Below are 20,805 nucleotides of genomic sequence, written 5' to 3' on the forward strand. Positions count from 1 at the left end.
TATTCAAATAATTCTGCCAAGCGATCATCTATACACGTCTTAATTATTTTATACCTGGCAAATCATGTATAAATCACCATTCCTGAAAGTTACATAGATGTTGCGTTTCGAATAGTTCGAGAAGAGAATCGCCTGGATGTCCTTACTCGGGATGATGAAGAACAGGTTTTTACCATGTGGCTTAGAGAAAGCGCTGTTCTGGACCACCTCCCACATTGACGAGTGATCTTCAACTAAGGAAGATTCCGAATGTCATTGCCTGAACTGCGTGAGATGTACCTGTATTATTTAGTCCCTAAATCGAGATAGTAATAATTATTATTCTAATGTCTGCAGTAAGCAACACTAAGAACATACAGTACTAAGAGCAATACTAAGAGCACATGTTCTGCATAAAGAACAAGACTCTGATTATCAAGACAAATAATGTTACAATCAGCAAAGTAATTTTAATATTTCAAAATAAAAAAGTACAATAATTATCTAGAATAAAACCTTTTTAAATGGTTATTAAAGATAGAGTAGTTTTTTATTTTTAGAGGAGGGAAGCAAAGCATTTTAATTTTGTGGCTCAAAGAACAAAAAAGCACACTTCCCATTTTCTTAGCAGGCTCTTGGTAAGTGCAATATCCTGTCAAGTAATCCGCGTGCTCACCTCATACCTAAAATTTAACTTTCTCCTGAGATATTCAGGTTTTCCAGTCAAAATAAATTTCGACAAGAGCTGGATGGTTTTGCATGTCATAATAATCTATGATAGACAGCATCCCAGTATCTTACCCGCAAACGCTAACTGGTCGCACTTCTGCAGACTAGTAAAGGTAGTCTTGTTTTTTGAGTTAAGCTTCAAGCAAAAGTCGGTAAAGCATAATAAATGTGGGGAAAAATTATTGCCATATCCAAGTTTGCAGACACTGGTGAAGTTATATTAAACTTATTAATTATTTCTAACTTTATTACCACCATTTTCCATATATTCCCTACGTGGTACGTATAATCGAGAAGAGAATCAAGGGTGACTTTAAGGATATTTAATAAACTGCAAGTAACACGTGCTTGCCGTAAAAATATTAACTTATCCATTGAACTCCTGACTGGCCAGCCAACACGAACTATTAATATGCAAAACGGAATATTTATTACAATTTCATTGGAGTCTATAATCATCCAACCATTTCTTACGCTCTCCAGGTCTGAGTTTATCTGTTGAACATCTTCAGCTGACTCTGAAGACATGTGCGACAACAGAAATTGTGAATCGTCCGCATAAGTGTGGATGGTACAAACCCTATTTGATATTTTAAGTCTGCGGTGTACAAAAAACAACATATGCCCCAAACAACTGCCGTCAGGAACACCGTAAGTTCTAGGAAGCGCATTAGAGAAATGCACTAATTTTGTTTTTGAGTTCTACCAAACAAACAGGATAAAAACCATCTAACAAAGTTATCATAAAATATACAATATCTAAGCTTAGCCAACATAAGTTTAAAATTGACTGTATCGAAAGCCTGAGAATAATCTACAGCAGCCAACTCTCTCTCAGTTACAGCTGACATCCTTCCAGAAGGATTGATGCAGTGTTTTTGTAATGACCCTACAGATTTCAGTTCAAGTGGGCACCACTACAAGCAGCACTGTTTGTTTGTCAAACACAACTTAAACATTAGTTGAGCACGTGTTTTGGCATTGGAGATTTTATGGTTGCCTTGTTTTTACTATTGAAAACTTTCAGTTCTGGAAAAATGGATGAAGAGGACGCTGTTCGTGTGGATGGGTAAGTCCTGTAACTTTACCAGTTCATAGAAAACATTATAACTAAATATATTGGTTGCTAAAAAGATACCTTATGAAACTCAAATGTGAAAATGTTTTTTCTGAACATAACCTAGACATTATTTCCTGTGTGTTATATTGGATTCCTTCTAGAAGGACGTTAGCTAAATCCACATCATACATGAAATCTACATAGTGTGACTATCTTTCATAGTTCGACTAAACAAAAACTGTTCATGAGCATAAATACGCAGGTATGTGTGTGTGTGTGTGTGTGTGCCGGTATGTTATCTTTGTATTATATTACCAAATAATTAGCAAATTTGTTATGTTTTTAGGAGGCTTGTTCCCTTGCACCAACTCCTAGACTTTATTGAAGGCAATGATGATGCTATAACAAACACACGAGTCAATATAACTTTACTGCCTCCAACAAACGCAACAGATGATATGACTGACGAAGACTCTGGGGATGAAGATAACGTCGAGATAGACAATGTACCTCCAAGCCAAATAAATGCTCCTGCTTTCCTTGAAGTAGTAAATGATGAGTTGAAAAAAAAAATGTGACAGTAAAAAAACAGTGCGCCTTCCAGAAATTGCTTTTACAGATCAAAGGGCTCACAAAAGAAAGAACACATGCTCTTTGTTTCAAGCTAATAGTACTCAGATGACTGAAAAGAAAAAAAAGGCTTTCAATTGGAAAATGAATTGTGATCTAGAAGCAATACTTGAGGAGTGGCCATTGATGACTACGGTTTGCTAACAGAGAAAAAACACCTTTAGAATATTTCGAGTTGTTTTTTGATGAAGATGTGATAAAAATGATGGTAAAATATACAAATCAATATGCAGCTAAGAGAAACCGTTTGGGCGATTGTTCAGAGGCGATTGTCACAAAAAGGCAACTACAAAGTGCATAAAATGTGTAGTGCCACTCCATGTTTCATGCTTTTTGCACTATCATACAAAATAAGTGCTCATAATATAAATGTATCTTTCTTAAGTGCTTTTAGTTTAAGTATTATTTCAAAAACCAAATTGTATTTGTAATTAAGAACTTTACATGTATTTGGCTGACGTCCTTCCAGAAGGAAGGCCGATTTTAAGAAATATAGAGTTTCCAAAATGGCGAAAACTTAATATCCTGTTTATTTTCATCCTATACTATTAATATAACAAGAATTCGCTTTTTTTCCAAACCGAAAAATAATTCAGCCATATCTGGGTTAAGCTAATTCTTAATGATTAGAATTTCATCATCTATATTAAGAAGTACTTAAGTTAAGGGTTTCAGGCAGTAAGCTTTTATACACCAAAATACTAGACAATCTTCTAAGTTACATACTTTTCCAGTATTTTCTATGAACTGAAGAATAGAGATTGTCGAAAATGTGAAACTAAATAAGATTTGGGCGTTTTAGGGAGCGAGATCACTATGCTTTGCTTCCAACTGTTCAGCCACTTATTAATAAAGCATTAATTAGGTGAGTAATGGTTCCAATACCAAAGGGCTTAAACCTCTGATCATTTCAATGGATATTCCATCTGCACTAAAACCTGAGCTTATTATGCGGTTCATAAGCATAATGATATATATCATAAGCATAATAACATAAGCATATATATCATAAGTATTAACTCTCCCAGCTCTGTTACCTTATTCCCAGTAGCGAGAGGAAATGTTTAGGAAAACCTAATACCAGAATATTTATTGTTAATATAAAATCTTAATGTATCTGTGCACTTATTTTTTCATTGCCCAATATAGAACAGTGATAATTTAAATTCCAAGATGAAAAAGAAAGGTGATGGTGATTCTTTCATTTGAAGCCGGGAGGCACCATTGCTCCGAAGTGTAGTGTGTGCCTTTTTGGTTCTTTTGCATTTAAATTATGTTAGAAATATTTCAGTTTATTTTTCTTATGGCCAAACTAAGGGCATTTGTAGCTTTAAGTTATACGTGTTTAGATGACTCTGTCTTGTAAGATAGGGCTCTTGCATATATTTTTAATGGTTGTCAGATATTGTATATTTGAGTCCCTCCAGGGAGCCCTGTTTCTAGTTATTATTTACCTTCGCTACATAGGCGTATAATTGAAACACGACAACTATATTTTCAGATAAGAAATTAGTAATATAAATTTCTCATATACATCACATCAATCCAAGGTGTATTAGAGACAACATCGAAACATTTGCCGATATCAACCTCTCCAAGTTGGTCGAGACAAATTTTTCCCTGGGTTTAGTCTTAACTCATGAAATATCGCACAAGACAAGCTTCTGATCAGTGATAAGTTTTTTATTTTTATTGAAGATATTAGAAGTGTGTACCACTCCTAAATTTAGAATTAGATTCTTAGTGTAGCCTAAACTAAATCTATATGTGTACCCAAGCTCTCAATCTTGGTTCTTTTACCATCTCTTCCAGATCCACATCCTGAAAGATCTTATCAAGATACTTCGTATCTGCTTTCTTGAAATCGTAGCTATAAAAATTAAAATCATATAGCACAAATAACCGAATAATATCGAGCGTTTGGTCAATAAAAAAGAATTCAAAAGCTCAAGCTGGATTAAGGAAAAATAAGTTATCTATATGCTGAAATACAAACACACAGTCATTTGTTTGATGGAAGGATTGTGAAGGAAACAGGATTTTTCCGGACGTTTGGCATCGTTCAGTGATTCAAAAAATTCACAGTTTCATGCTTCTGATTACATTAACACATTGACAGCACCGCAGATATACCTAGGAAGATTCTCCACATTGAGGAGTTCCAGAATCATTACAAAACAAGATCAACTGCTTATTGAAATGGAAAAGAGCTTTTTGACTCATATACTTTCTCTCGATAATTCTATGATAGAGCCAGTGAAAGATCCCCTTGCCTCACTCAACATGAAGCGTCATAAAACCACCGTCATAACCAGGGCGACCATTATAGCCATGCACAAGGTTTGTGTCAACAAGAAGGTATATATAATTTATGGATGATTCTATATTCTATATTTGCAGAGCTTATATGATTTCACTAGCTTCTCTTATGTGAGAAATGTTTGCGCCCGGGTTTACATCAGCCATAACCCCATTTCCTACAAACTCCTCATTAAGAAATGCAAAAGGGAATCCCCATTCAACAACACTTTACTCATTGAGCCTTTCTGAGATTTGTAATCAGTTCCTCTACAGACCTAGTACTGCTATTGGCGCTAGAGCCCCTTCCTTCTATATTAGTGTTACATGTAATATTACGAGAAAAGATTTCTTTACCTGTATTTGGATAAGGTTACGCTACACTAATATAGCTGATATTTTACAGATATTTTTTCCATTCATAAATTGAAACACATTATTGTGTAATTTACAAATATTTATTTCTTATTGAGTACCTCAAAGCGATTTATAAATTTAATTGTTCTGGTACATGGCAAAGAACACAAAGTTGCATCTATATTTTATTTACGCTTTCTCCTATTTGGATTTTTTCCCCCAATTATGTACGAGCTGCACAGTTACCATAAGAATTAGTATCCATATTTCCAAAAAACGCCATAGATTTCTATATTAGAGGATACGTCACCACACATACTTGGTGATTTTAAGTTATCTAAGTTACAGCTATTTGCATTACTGGACTCACCAACTGCATATCTTCCCAGAGGAGGTGTAATTCTATCTTTTGCAAAAAGTCTGCAAGGCTTCTCAGTAAAAATATTACATAATTCACTCATTGAAGAACGAATTCCTGGTATAATTCTTTTGCAAAAGCTTTCATTACTAAATTTGCCCTTTACCAATACATTTAGCCTCACTCATATCATTATTCCGTTGAACACATCTCAATTCAACCAAGTTTACTTGTTACTTTAGCTGCGGCGTGATTTGTGCCATGAATATAAATGGTACAACGGTTTATATAAAAATATCAACAAACAATATGGACAAATGCGAACCGGTACTTCTTTAATAGTACCTGAGTTGTTGCTAATACATAAACAGGCATAGTAAAAACTAGAAATAACATGTATTTTAATTGAGCTTTAACAGCATAGGCACCATGTTTAACCAATTGAGTCAATGCAGCCCCAGATGCACTAGTTTCTATAAGCTACTTCTACTATCACTTTCAAAAGTTCAAAAGTAGTTGTTAAGAATTTAGTCATCAACATATCTAGAATCGAGTCTTTCCTCTGTCTGCAGAACCGCTGTCTTCAGTTTCGTTATAATATCTGCCACCTCTAACTTAAGCTTCTACAATAGACTTCTACAATTATTTTAGCCTAGTTTGTAATTATGTATTAGGTTATTTCTTTACCTGAAGAAGAGATCGGATTGCAGATCTCGAAACGTAGTGTTACTGATTTCTTGTTTCACTGAACGATGGCAAATGTCCGGAAAATCCTGTTTCCTTCTCTACAATAGAATTAAGTTTTTCAATAAGCTCATTCTTTTCTATGCTTAAATATTTTAAAGACAAACATTTATCTGACACAGTTTCCAAATTTGGTCAAACCAGAAGATATGACACATTTTCTTAGAACTGGTAGTGTAATACCGCTAGAATTGGTTGGCAGTGTGAAGGTTTCATTTACATTATACAAATAAGGATTTGTATATAATCATACATGTATTGTATAAAATGTTTTTCTATAAAACGAGAAGTACAGTACAGTAATACAATTAGGTGAATACTTGTATCCAAAACTTTTCTTCCATAACAATAAAACCTCTTTCATGTTTGAAAAAGATATTTGTACTTTTACGCATTGTAGCTTCAAACATAGGTGGCATAGAATTAAATGTTTCATGTATAAAATGTTCACTGTTTTATAACGAATAAAAGTTCTACTGATATATACACTTATTTTATACCACAGTTTTGATCCTGAATATTTTGTGGATGTCACATATTGTTGGTTTAAAACAATATACATCTTGGGCTTTGCTAACGTTAACATTGTTTGCCGAACTCCTTATAGACCATCATCCATTGGATGTGAAGAGTTAATAACTACCTTAAAACTGTCTCTTAGGTCCAGTATTTATTTACTAAGTTTAACTTTCACAACTTGAGCCAAGACAAGAATATTAAACCACCTAGAACATGACCTATATTGTAAATGTTACAAACTTTAAACCAGCGTAATTTTTTGAACAATGAAACTTTTCATGTCGGATTTGTGGCATTGTACTCTACTAATAGAGACCTTTAATTTGATGTACTACTCGACTCATGCTCTAATATAAGATTTCTGATTTCTTGCGGCCCATCTGCCTGATATAATAAAAAATAGTAGTATGTTACTTCTAAAAGAAGATTTATAGGTGCAGTAACGGCCAATAATTGAGGAACCGCAAACTGCACAGTATGTCAGTAGGTAATGTTGCAGTGATCAAACTGAAGGCGCAACCAGCGACACTTGGAGCGGGTAGATAGGACAAGGCGCTCCTCGCAATTATTTACCTACAAGTAGGGATATTACCGTGATGGTCGCTTACGTTGACAACAGAGCTTGTGCGATACTCTACCACTGGGTTCGGCTTGGTTTGGTTATTTACTGTTTATAATCGACCTAACACACAAGCATTCAATACCGCAATCAAATGACAGTGATAATCAATAAAATACGCTACCCATAATACCAACAATTATGTTTAGTTTATTCACATTCAAACCATGTGTTTTCCAAATGTACATACGATATTTAAATATTAAGTTTCTAATTATTTCCCATTTCCTAGAAACTGTAGCTCTAGTGATACAGAATATGTAAAATATTATGGTAGGTTAAATATACATTTAATATAATTTCAGTAACTGCCATATAAATAGTTAAAATTAAGGTAATATTACGTTTAAATAGAATGATTTCGTAGTTGGAGTCAGTACATACAGATACACCACCACTTTATGTTATCTTTGTGGTACGCCTTCCTTATATGTAGCACAAACATGTTATTAATAATTATGCATTTGATTTAGCGTTTTTAATAATAATGTTATCTGTTCAAATAGTCGTTTGAGATTTTGGATTTAAACTTTTCGGAAATTGTTTTTTATTATTTTTAAGGCATATCATTGTTTTTAAATAGTGAAAGTAAAAAGAAATTAAACTTTAGGAATGTTTAAACAATTACTTTAACTCAGTATAATTTTTTTCACACAAAAATAAGGAACGAACCGAAAATCTGTTTATCACCCAATTATTTTCAAAATTAAGAGTTTGACAAGAATGGAATTAAGCATTCAGTGTAAGGAATACAACATTTAATGGGAACATGAAGTTCGGTGTATGGTATATAGTTCAGCTTATTTTGTTCTCTGAAGTAGAACTATATTCTGTGAAGATATATCGGAAGCTATAAATAAACAAATGCAAATAATGATTTCCTGGGAAGATGGTCCATCAGAACGTGACAAGGAAGCAATAGGTTGATGTAGGGACATCTGTTACTGAGAAAGTGTGTCAGAGGTATAATGGTGTACTTTGTAAGAAAAAAGGTGTATGTGTAGAGGGAAGAAACTCCAATTTAAATCGAAGCCGTTGTAACTGATGCGCATACATTCAACACCCACCTGTCAGTTGGAAACCAATAACATTTGGCTTGTTGGCTTTAATATTACAAAGTACGGCTAACACGAAGTTCCTTTGCAAGTGGGTTTAATACCGTAAGCTTGTAATACTTTTTGCTCATTCATGTAGTCTATGAGTCGAGACGTAATTTGCACTATACAGTGTGAGTTAAAATTATGTATACTCTCTGTTTAGTTTTTTATGGATAAAAATTGAGGAATGGAACTCGGGACACCTTTCTGGGAAATAGAAGTGAACTTTTTAGTCACTGTTACAACATTGACCATTTTCGCAAAATGTGATTTTGGGGGGCGGCTTAAAATTTTTAAATATAAACACTCATTAAGTGACTTCATTTGAAAGGTCTTGATAAAAGAAGAAGAACACTGGAAACTAGACCTTTCTGCCTCAACCCTTTACAAAATTACAGCTCATTGAAATTAATTAAGTTAAATGCATGAATTCTGCTGAACATGTAATGTAAAAAGATATAAAAATGAAACTAAGGACACCCCTCTAAGAAACAAAAGCGAAAAATTTCCCCAAAATGGGCTATGGGGGGGGGGAGTTTAAAATTTTTAAATGTAAAGTTACAGTAGCACTAGTAATTACAACTACGTTAAGCAATAAACTGCTATGTATTAGTAGAGCTTCACCGTACTACGGTACATATACGGTAAAAAAGACAGTAGAGCATCATTACTTCGTCTCATCACCGCAGAGAAACGTTAGAAACACTAGTAGAGCTTCCCCTCACCCCGTGTATATATAGAGCACTAAAGACAGTAGAGTACAATTATCTCGCCTCATCACCACAGAGAAACGTCATAAAAGTTAGTAGAGCACCATTTCTTAGTCCCATGACGCAGAGAAAGGTAGAATCCTTTACTGTCAAGGTAAGCCGTACACTTATTTTTCATCTCATCATGATATCTAAGCATGCTCAAAGGCTCGCAGAATTGTTAATGCAAATCTTTGACAAAAACCCGTATCTGCATGTGGACAAACAAAAATCTTCGTTGCTAACAAAATTAATGCAGTGTATATTTGGACTATACTACATGTTTTGAGCAATGTTACGTGGAAAAAATGGAAATTCACTAATGGTAAAAATGAAGCAAGATTAAAACACGAACCAATGTATCTTAAATGCGAAAGCAAATGTAAATTGATAATCTGGCTTTAATGAGTATTTAGCACTTATAAAGTTTACAAACTTTACAACCAAAATCGGTAGGTTTTGCCAAAATGTACACCTTTTTAGTTTTGATTTAGCCACGGAATATCGTGTCTTCACTTCAATTTTTATAGCATAAAAAGCACTATATTTACTAAATTTCGTAAATTAGTTTTATAAATGTTATAAGCAGGTCATTTACGACAAAATGTTGATACATATGAGGTTATTTGTGGTTAGTGCTACTCAAGAATTGCCCGGATAATGGTAGAAAGTTATGAGTGAAAAGTGTTTTTTTCACGAATACGACGTATCAGATTGTCAGCCGGTGATTTACGACGAAATTTTGGAATATATAATACCATATGTGGTTAGTGATAATCGGGAAATGGCTTTGTGGTGGCAGAACATTGTTCGTTGATAAGTACGACGTATCAGACTGTCAGACGGTTGTTTACGACGAAATGTTGGCAGAATACTACCTGTGATTTGTGATACTTGAAAATGGATTTACGAGATGGTGGTAGAACAAGATGAGTGAGTATTGGTAAGTATTTGTTAATGAACTCTACCTATGAGAGTGCCAGGCCTCTGTAAACGACTTACTCTTGGAATAAGTGTATACACTGACATCTGAGGTAAATGATAATCGAGAAATCACCAGATGCTTGTGAAACATTAAGAGTGAAAAGGAGTCAAAATAGCTTATGGCTATCAATTCATAAAATGTTTGTTGATCTCGGCTTGTGCATGCAAACGTTTAAAGTGGTAGTTCTTGATTATGCTTTGACGGATTTGGTTGAAAAAGTACCAATGAGATTATAATAAAGCATTCAAAATAGTACGTATCTTTTAAATGTGTTTTCTAATGCTTTTAACATACACTGGTTTTATTTGAGTTAACAATTTTCAAATTTAACTCTCTTATTCATAACTATGTGCAAAGTTTGATATCTGTGCTCTTACTAGTTTTAGGGATACTATTTTTGTATACAAAATTCTAAATCGAGACCTAAATGTCTATAGGTTATTTCTTGATTGAAATAATGAGTAATATCAGCACAGAAGTTTGTGACACCTTTTTCTGAACATACCATATATGATAACCGACAAATAGCCAGATGTTTGTAGAACATTAAACGTGAAAAATGTCTGTTACTGAATTTAAGGTATCTTTCTGCCAGAGGGGCTTTTTACGGCAAAATGTTGGAATATACAATACCATCTGTGGTTATTGATACTCGAGAAAGGCCAGATGTTTGGTAAAACGTCACGAGTAAAAAGTGTTTGTCCATAAGTTCAACATATCATTTTGTCAGCCGGCTATTTACTGGTAAAGTGTTGGAATATGTAATAGTCTGCTGTTTGTCACATAAATGTTAAGTAGTTCTAGAATATCACCATCCAATTTTGCTGATTCCGTCATAGTTTTCGGAAAATGGACAACTTAAACACGTTTCGATTGTCAAAAGTTTAATGTTGTGTCCCACTTTAAACTTTATATGTCAATTCGCATTCAAGTTCAAATTTTCAAGCATCCAATTCTTTGCTAGGTACCTCTAGTTTTTTTTAAGTAAGGATTTTATATTGATAAATTCCCCAAGTAAATATTTGATTTATTACCGTGAAATAAATTGACTAGAGTTATAATTTATTTTAATGTAATTAGATTAGTTTATTATTCTATTCTAAATTGGTTTAAGTATTTAAATGTGATTATCATCCTGACAAAATAGAATATATGAGATGTCATGGTAATGACTGTTAGCTCTTAACAGCTGCATGAAATTTTAATGAATGAATCAATGCATATTGCTTTTTTTATAGATTCCAATAAATATTCTTTATTTTTCGTGAGTGAATACATAGAGCATTTACAATTACAGTACAGTAAAAAAACGTGAGCTCAGTTTATGTTTTAATATAGCTTTAGGTTAAGTGTATGGAAATCCATAGTGTGATATATTTAATACGAACGTCCTACAGGCAGGTATTAAAACATCACCTTAAAGGTAAATCTGGGAGCGGTCGAAGTACGCGGTAAAAGTGGTGTCAAGGATGCCAGAGAGCTGGGGTGAAACACAAGACGTGCGTCTCATTACTTGGGCAGAGAGTCCGGCCTTAGTTTACTTCACCGAAAAAAGTCAAATTGTCTGTTTATAATTTGCTAATTACCGGGGAAGTCTTCAACTTCACTTTCCTCGACTTTTGGTGCTGCTTTACAAAGCCACGAGCTTAAGAAATGTTAAGAATTCTCAAGTGGAGGCAAGTAGCGGCTAACTAATACTCCGGGAATCGCCTGTGGTTTTCTTAAGAGGCCGTCAAAAGTTATGTATACAACGTATTCTAAGTTGTTGATACCAATAACCTTTGTGTTGAAAAAATGATGCGAACAGTGGTAAAAAACGATTTAATTATTAGCTGTTGGGATATAAAATGAAGTTCTATATGTTTTACTTAAGCATAGAATTAGCTGCTTAGTAGTATACTTGTAATGTAAGAAAATATATATATTTTACACAGTAAATTGATTTATTAAAAAAAATTAATATTGTAAGTATACTACTAAGCAGCTAATTCTTTACTTAATTACTTAAATTTTATTTTATTTTTAAGGTTTTACTTAGTTTCATGTGTAATATCCAAGTGTTAATAAAAACTATCCAAACAATATATGATGTGTTTGTTTAGATTATTGAGATCCTTTATTTAGTTCATTAAGTGACCTTGGGGTCTAACCATTTCTAATTATTCTACTTTGCCTTTTAGGGATATGGATGCATACTTATAAAGCATATAAAACAATTTCAAATGATATTCTATAACCATCTAAAAGAGAAGGTAAAAGACACTGTATATGAAGAACAAAATAATTGTATAATTAGCTGTTGGGGCTAACTAGTTTTTGCATCCCCAGGAGAGTTTACTTCTGGTAGGTTTATACCTTCCGGTTTACCTATTTTGGGGACAACAAAATTCAATGTGTCACCTATATCTGGGCAACCATATGGATGTCCAGGAATGGCCCATAACTAACCGCAAATAAGGGTGCAAGGTTAGATCGATACTCTATTGCGGAGGATGACTGTTGGCACAGAGTAATAAGGTATATACTCTGTGCTGTTGGAGTCGGTAAAGGCAGTTGCTAGCCTATACCTAAGGGCGTACCCTGCCTGCTTTGACTGAAGATGTTGGACAGACCTGGCCTCCCTTTCTTCCAAGGAGACTTGACTGATATTAACACAAAAAATCCTTCCTTATGGTGCTTAGGTGGCCCCTACCCCCAACCATGCCCATCCAGTTATCCTTTCATTCGGAAACAGTGCAAGGGTCCTTTTAGGACTAAGTGATATTTATCAACTTCTTATCCTAAGAGAACAACAAAAACCACTTCTAGCAGAGACACCCTGCAAAAAAAAAATAACCATATTGTCAATTATCATCACTGATTGAGAAGAGGAAAATATGTTTAAACCTTTTGAACAATAACGGCAGCTATATAAATGCTAACATTACAAATATACAGTATAAAAATACAACAAATTAAATTAACTGTAATTCTGGGAATTATCTAATGAATTAACAGTGTCTGAGGACACGACCTAGTTTCGTGAAATTTGTAGATGGATTTCCCCAAAAATCGATCGTCAGTCATGCTAGTTTTAATACTGATCTAAATGGTTAATAGCACAATAATAAATATTTACATACGGATAAATTTAATGTTGAGGTTGAGTTGTAACATTACAGCCCTAACTCCGCCTCTTTAACAAAGGCATTTTTCATTTAATTTCACATGTTATACTTTGAGACTAACTAAATTAAAACCAAATGTAATAATAATACAAGCTTATAGGTTAAGGCACGTAAATAATAGATAAAAAGCGAATTTCAGTCCTTATTTAGATGTTGGACACTGATGTTAGTTTCTAAAGGTTGGGGTTTCAATTGTGTGTAACTAAAAATTGTTTCAACACCTACTAAAGCTAGTGCAACTACCGGTCGATTTATTTCCTCCGGTGAAATTTCACTATTGGTTTCAAGAAAAACTATGTTGTGTTCTTATACAATGTGCATTGGCTCTATGCTCCCCGACTACTTAATTTTAAAGTAAAAAAAAAACAATTAAAAATTTAATTGGGCTGGTTATCTAAGGAAATGTATGTGTGAGTTAAATGGTTTCCTTATGTTTATTTTCAGCTACCGTAAGTATATGTTATTGTTCGTCCAAGCACGTGTGTTGCTCTGAATCTCAATTTGAGATATATATATATATATATATATATATATATATATATATATAATTTCAATAAATATTGAATCGCAAAAAGTACTTGCTCCGCCGGGACTCGAACCTGGATCTCTCACTTGCCGGGTGAATGTGCTACCATTACACCACAGAGCCCTCACTTTTTACGATTCAGTTATTTTGTATTTGGCCGTTTCTTTCACATATGTGTTTAAATAACCAAACTAACATATGATTGGAAGACCAAATACCTGTCAAATGACTTATATTTACATTCATTAAATTCCCGGCGGAGCAAGTACTTTTTGCGATTCAATATTTATTGAAATTAAATTAGGCTATTGCCACTTATACAAATTTAATGTATGTATATATATATATATATATATATATATATATATATATATATATATATATACAGGGTGAGTTTTTTAAAGTGATCCAATAGCTAACTTTTTAATTACATGACTTAGCACCACACTTTAAATTTGGAACTTGCTCAATTTCAAGTTTTACTCAGGAATACACTTTCAAATTTTTTGAAGTGGCCGCCATTTTCCAATATGGTGGCCAACTTTAAAATCTTTTATGGAACACCCTGTATTTTATGTTGTTTTTATATTCTACTCTACAAAATAAGACATTTTTGCTTCTGAAAGTTTTTCTATATCTCTAATGGTTCAGGAGCTACGTGGACTGGAAGTTTTCGGATTTTTTTCGGACTGATGGTGAAAACTTTCCAGTTTTTTTTTAAGTGAAACTTAAAATTGAGCAAGTTCCAAATTTAAAGTGTGGTGCTAAGTCATGTAATTAAAAAGTTAGCTATTGGATCACTTTAAAAAACTCACCCTGTATATGGGTGTACATAAAGTCCTGCACTGGTATAATATTTTCTAAACGATAACAGATAAATGAACAAGATTTGGTACATCAATACTACACCTAAAAATCTACTTTTTGAAGGAACTATCAGTTTTCTGTAATATCATGGGGACGTCCCGCAAGGAGTCGGAAGGAAATCTTAAATAGGAGCATAGGTCAATATGCACATCATTTTAAAGGGCTTATCTAGCAGAGTTTAATGCCGCAAACCGCACTCAAAAAGATTGATCCAGTACAAAATGGCGGCTGTTCAAAGGTTTTACTTGGTTACATTTCATTAGTAGCCATAACCCCGGTAAAGCAAAACTGCAACCAAACGAATACTGCAGATAAATACTACATTATGATTGTCAGTTGTACAGAAGTGAATTATGACGTAGGTTATCCATATTGACCTATGCTCCTATTTAAGATTTCCTTCCGACTCCTTGCGGGACGTCCCCATGATATTACAGAAAACTGATAGTTCCTTCAAAAAGTAGATTTTTAGGTGTAGTATTGATGTACCAAATCTTGTTCATTTATCTGTTATCGTTTAGAAAATATTATACCAGTGCAGGACTTTATGTACACCCTGTATATATATATATATATATATATATATATATATCAATACAAACGCGTTTTTGTGGTGCTGTGCAACTTCTGGCCCACATTATCACATTTCTGATCGATAAATTCTTACTTTGAATTCTTATGATAAACCTAGAGTTTAACCTCTAAGCATTACTTTCAATTAGTTAATAATTAGAATTATTGATTGTGTAGTATCCAATGCATCATATACATCGAACTTCGCTCGTATAGTTAGCCAATTGTTTTCTAAGTACTTCCAAAGAGATAACATATAAACTTGCAGGGAGCGTTAACGTACTAGTATTGAAAAGATAACTTAGACATGTGATGATGTGAAATAAATGAACCGGCCAGAGCAGAAGGCAACGCACACTAGGACATGCATTATCCATGCATCTCTGAAGCATGACAAGATACAAATTGCTGCACTACACGTTTATGTTACTGGACATTACACTACAGCTTTGAAACAGTGCTTATTTTGTTACTAATTACTATCTGACTATTACTTGTTATTATTTATTATTTATTTATTAACGGACAAACCATTTTACAATAAATTACACAATAGCTGATACAAGCGATAAGGCAATAAAAATACAAAAAAAGAATAAGTGTATAAATCGAGAGAATGCGATACAATAACATTATGAAGCTTATATAAACAACAAGATGTAAACAAAAATATAAACTATTGAAACATAAACAATGAAACTGCAAGATGTGTTCTGCAAATACAGCAATTAATTAACAAAAATCAGATACTAACAACAATACAATATATATAATAATAAATACCAACAATAATAAACTATATAAAAGTGCAATAACAGGAATAAATAAAATATAATAAATATATAAAAGCAATGAGAACTAATATTAACAGCTAATAAACTATGTAATTTAGCAATAACAAGAATACCATATATTAGTATTATTAAAAATGAGTAATTAATAAGTAGCTAGGAAATAAATTATTATATAAAATTGCAGTACACGACACTCCGTAGAGGCGCTTCCAATCACTCTTGAGCTGCGATAAGTGAGGTGTCCTTCCTCCTGAACAGCTGGCCACTGCTGTATAATCAGTAGCTTAATTGGTGAGAACTTCCACTCCCCGCGCGATGGTCCGCGCCTGTACAACCCCAGCAGAAAGAAGAGAGAAGGCCTGCCGGCGAACCTGGTGAAGTCCATCGAAGAACAGGTCACACCCAGACGCAACCCGATTTCCCAGGCGAATAAACCTTGCGAAAGGACTGTTGAAGTCGAAGTTGGTTGAGTGAGTGGTATCTTCGACCCAGCAGATCTCGAGATCTTGTGTTTGCCGGAACTCTGAGGTCGATTTCAGCTAGGAGATCTGGACAGTTCATGCGACCATTCACTATCTTCCAGAGAAGGACAACATCAGCCACGTCACGTCGCAGGGCAAGAGGTGACAAGTTCAGATTGCTGGACAGTTCCTCCACAGGCACATCAAGATAGGCAAAACCCAGCCGGACACCAATCAAGCGAAGAAAACGCCTTTGTAGAGCCTCCAGTCTCGTCCTATTGCCAACAGTGTAAGGCGACCACACGGGACTTGCATATTCCACAAGCTGTCTCACAAGGGAACAATACAGAGAGCGAAGAGCAGAAGGGTTGTCGATGCCTCTGGAGAATCTTGCTATGAAACCAAGCATCTTGTTTGCTTTGCTACTGATGTGGTCTATATGTCCAGAAAATCCCATGTCGCTGGCAAATATAACGCCTAGGTCTTTTATACACTGGGACCGTGGAATGGATGTACCAGAAATGGAGTATACGTATATGACTGGAGATTTGATGCGGTGATAAGTTATACAAGAGCACTTACTGGGATTTACAGACATGTTATTCCTGACACACCAATCCTCAATTCCGGAAAGGCTATTTTGAATTTCTTGAGAGTCTTCTGGTGTAGACACAGCGATGAAAATCTTCAGGTCGTCAGCAAATTGTAAGGCCTTTACAGTTAATTTGTCTAGTAGGTCATTGACAAAGACATTGAAGAGGCAAGGTCCCAGCAATGAACCTTGTGGAACTCCTAAAGAAGGTGAGAACTGAGTGGAAGTGGCGGAACCAATCCTCACGACCAGAGAACGTTTTTGAAGATAACTAGAAATCCATGACAAAAGAGGTTCAGCCACTCCGTAACCCAGCAACTTAGACACAAGAATTGTGTGGTCGACCTTGTCGAAGGCTTTTGCCATATCGATGTAGGCTGTATCAACTTGGTAGTTCTTGCGAAAAGCAGACAAAACATATTCTTGAAAGAGCAGGAGGTTGGAGACAGTAGACTTGCCCTTCATAAAACCATGTTGGGAAGGATGGATTATTATACTTGTGTACTAATAAGAAAAATATACTTAACCAAATAATAATATTGGTTAATTATAAATAACCACAGGTCTACGCACAGGTTGTGTGGCTATGCAGACTAATTTTTCAATGTTTAAATATTTAAATTTAGAAAAAAAATATAATTTTATCAGTATTTGTTCTATTGTTGTATATGATATATTATAACTTCTTGCCTTGCTCAAAATTTAAATGTACAAATTATTTGTGGAATTAGTAATAAACCAATTTTGTATTGTTATACATTTGAAAATACATTTTTCATTTTATTTTATTAATTGTTCATATGAGATTGATAATTTAAACATTTGTTCACAGGTCACATTTTTAAAAAGCAAACGATTATAACTGATTCGCTTCACAAAACTATCTTTGACATCTTTGCTTGTAGACGGTATCAAACCAATACCTCGCTAGACAGCATTTCAGGCATTATTATAGAAATGTTTTCTTCACTATACAATGGTCCAGTGGAAAGGTTATCTAAATATGCCGTTTGGTATATAATAGAAGGTTTTGTGAATAAAATTTCCATGATGACTCTTGGAAATGTAAATGTTAAATTACATAAATTTGTAAATAAAAGATATTTTTAACCAAATGAGAGAAGGCAATTTTGTTGTTTTTGTTGTTGTGACTAATACAACAAAATAAACTCTAAAAACTTGAAATAAGGATAAAATTAGTGATCAAAATAGTTGTTGCCAACAACTCTAATATATTCAGGAGTTTTTCCTTTATAGTCTTTACTTCTAGAGGGAATAAATATTGTTGTGGAGGGACCCAAATAATAAAACAATATATAAAACGGCTGTGAAATGTAATTATCAGTTAAAATGGAATTAAGGTGTAAACCATAATCCACTGTGATACAATTGCAGATTATGGCGTTAACATGATAACTGTGGGTAAATTCATTTATTGTTTAAAAAATATATAAAAATATGTTTTTCAATGATATACAAAAGTATGAACCCAGAAGTGAAAAGGTGCAACGAATAAAGCCATTAAATAAAGTAATAAAACATAATGAATTTGAAACGTTTTCCAGAGCAGTGCGTACTTTAATTAAACATTGGAGATTCTCGTCCAGTTGGCGATGATTCACAAAAATCACATTGTTACGGAAAAGTGGAATTTCAGAGCATGTGACAAAATGTATTTCTGTGAATTACAGACTCTTTTAGGATTGATAAATGTTATACTCCAATACATTTATTCAAACTTAAAACAAAATATTCAGTAATATTAATATTATTATACTATCGTTTGTTTATTCATAGTAATAGTAATTTACCATAAAATATTAAAACTAGCATAAAAATACTAAGTATGTTAGGTATTTAGAAATGTGATAGTTGCAAATATGGTGTTTTAGTGAACTACAAAAAACAATTGTTTTAATTATTTTATTTTATTTTAATACACTTACCCTGTGTTACTATTGAGATGGATGACGTAGACGAGATGAGAAGCCAGAACAATATCAATCGTATCTGCTGAGGAGTGGTCGAACTGATCATACTCCCGAGAACGACCCCCGAGTTCCGAGGTTCTATTTGCACAACACCCATTGTCCGCGTATTTGCCTCAATACACTTTGAGTCAGTAACTCTACTCCATCGTCCATTAACTTTCTCGCTTAGAGAACGTGTCTATTTCAGTTTATATCTTCATTCACACTTTGTCTTCAGTACAACACTTGTATTACTGCTTGAGATAAGCAGATATTCGAGTAAATACGATAATATAAACCCGGAATGGGGAGGAATTAAGGTTCTCTGTAATGTAGGGTTAAAAATGTATAATTTATTTATTCATGTTGGCGAATCTATTTAAATGACACACATGCTAGTTAGCAGATCAGGAAGTGTTGTATGATTTTAATATAGAAACAATCAGTCCATCGAAGTTTTCATTACATTAAATAGGTTTAGCTGAAATGCATGTTCAACATGCTACCTATTAATACAATATATCCCCATTAAAATCACCCTAGATCCCCAATCTACTTTATTGTTACAAAACAAAATCTCATTTTGTAAAACCTGAATATTTGTATTTAAAAAACCATAAAAATACATTTACTGTACGCTCTTTTTGTATGCACCTTTTAAACTGTATCTATTCTCGAACCCTATAAATAACCCAAATTATTCTACATATTTTGGAACTAACACAGACTAATAAGTTAGCGTTGATATGTAATGAAACTACACATGAACTATTATTTATTAATAATTGTTAATTCTACAATAGTTTTATACCGAAATATAATTAAAAAATAAATGCTGGTGTTTTAATTAATGCAATATTTCTATAATTCATTTACCAATAATAACGGTTAGGTATTAAGCATATTTCTTCCTTTAAATTTGAAGCGCTTGAATGCATTATTGTATTTTCTTGTAAAGAAAGTCCACAGAGTGTGGAAATAAGTTAAAGCCACACAATACCCGCAGATGGAGGCGTGAAGTTTGTGGACAAATAGGGAACGAACTGAAAACTTCACTTGAGACTTGGCCCATTTGTTGTTCTTCGATTTTATTGTAAATCTCCTGCAGTTGAGATATATTGTGTTGTAACATTTTTCTTTTCAGAACACTTGGACATTCCGCATAAATTACTAGATGAACTTTTGTTGTAGATAAATTGGAAAAGTAGATATCACATTTATACATGATTATGTCTTGAATTCCTTTGGAATGGGGCGATTATAACTGTTTGCAAAATGTGAGGATAAACGAAGTACCAACTACTTAATAATTGAATAATGTAATTTTGACAAACAGTTTACATTAATACCTAAATTTTAATTGTGGAACAAATACTTGTCAATAAAAATGTCAAGTTTTAGCAATTTGGACATATATTCTGCATTGAATTCTCATTCAAACATACATATTGATAGTATATTGTATGACACTCTGAAAGGAAAGCAACACAAACATAGTAGTTGTTCATGTAAAAGTTAAACATTATTGTTAAATGTTTACGGTATGTTTCAATGTATGGTTATGTATTAAGTTAAGTCAAAATACTGTTGATTATTTAATGCATGTTATACATTTTTTTAATGCTACAGTTTTAATTAAAAAAAAACACACACACACACACACACTGTTTAAGTAAAACCATGACCCTCCATACTCTTTGATAGTTACAAAGATAAAACATAGTTAGAACA

General features: G+C 33.5%; 2 protein-coding genes across 2 annotated transcripts in view; one reads left to right on the forward strand and one right to left on the reverse strand.

Annotated features, from left to right (window-relative positions):
• LOC124368919 (alkaline phosphatase-like) overlaps positions 1–19,429 on the reverse strand; it is a 107,404-nt gene extending 87,975 nt beyond the window's left edge. Inside the window, exon 1 of the mRNA XM_046826465.1 lies at positions 19,051–19,429. Within this exon, the coding sequence (XP_046682421.1) occupies positions 19,051–19,192 (142 nt within the window). The 5' untranslated portion in view covers positions 19,193–19,429. The remainder of the gene's footprint in view (positions 1–19,050) is intronic.
• LOC124368920 (piggyBac transposable element-derived protein 3-like) lies at positions 1,550–2,949 on the forward strand. Its single transcript, XM_046826466.1, has 2 exons — positions 1,550–1,777; positions 2,115–2,949. The coding sequence occupies exons 1-2, from the start codon at positions 1,701–1,703 to the stop codon at positions 2,344–2,346; spliced, it is 309 nt and encodes a 102-aa protein (XP_046682422.1). The 5' UTR covers positions 1,550–1,700; the 3' UTR covers positions 2,347–2,949.
• Positions 19,430–20,805: the final 1,376 nt, after the last annotated feature.

The sequence above is a fragment of the Homalodisca vitripennis genome, chromosome X (assembly GCF_021130785.1).
Source record: "Homalodisca vitripennis isolate AUS2020 chromosome X, UT_GWSS_2.1, whole genome shotgun sequence".
Taxonomy (NCBI): Eukaryota; Metazoa; Arthropoda; class Insecta; order Hemiptera; family Cicadellidae; genus Homalodisca; species Homalodisca vitripennis.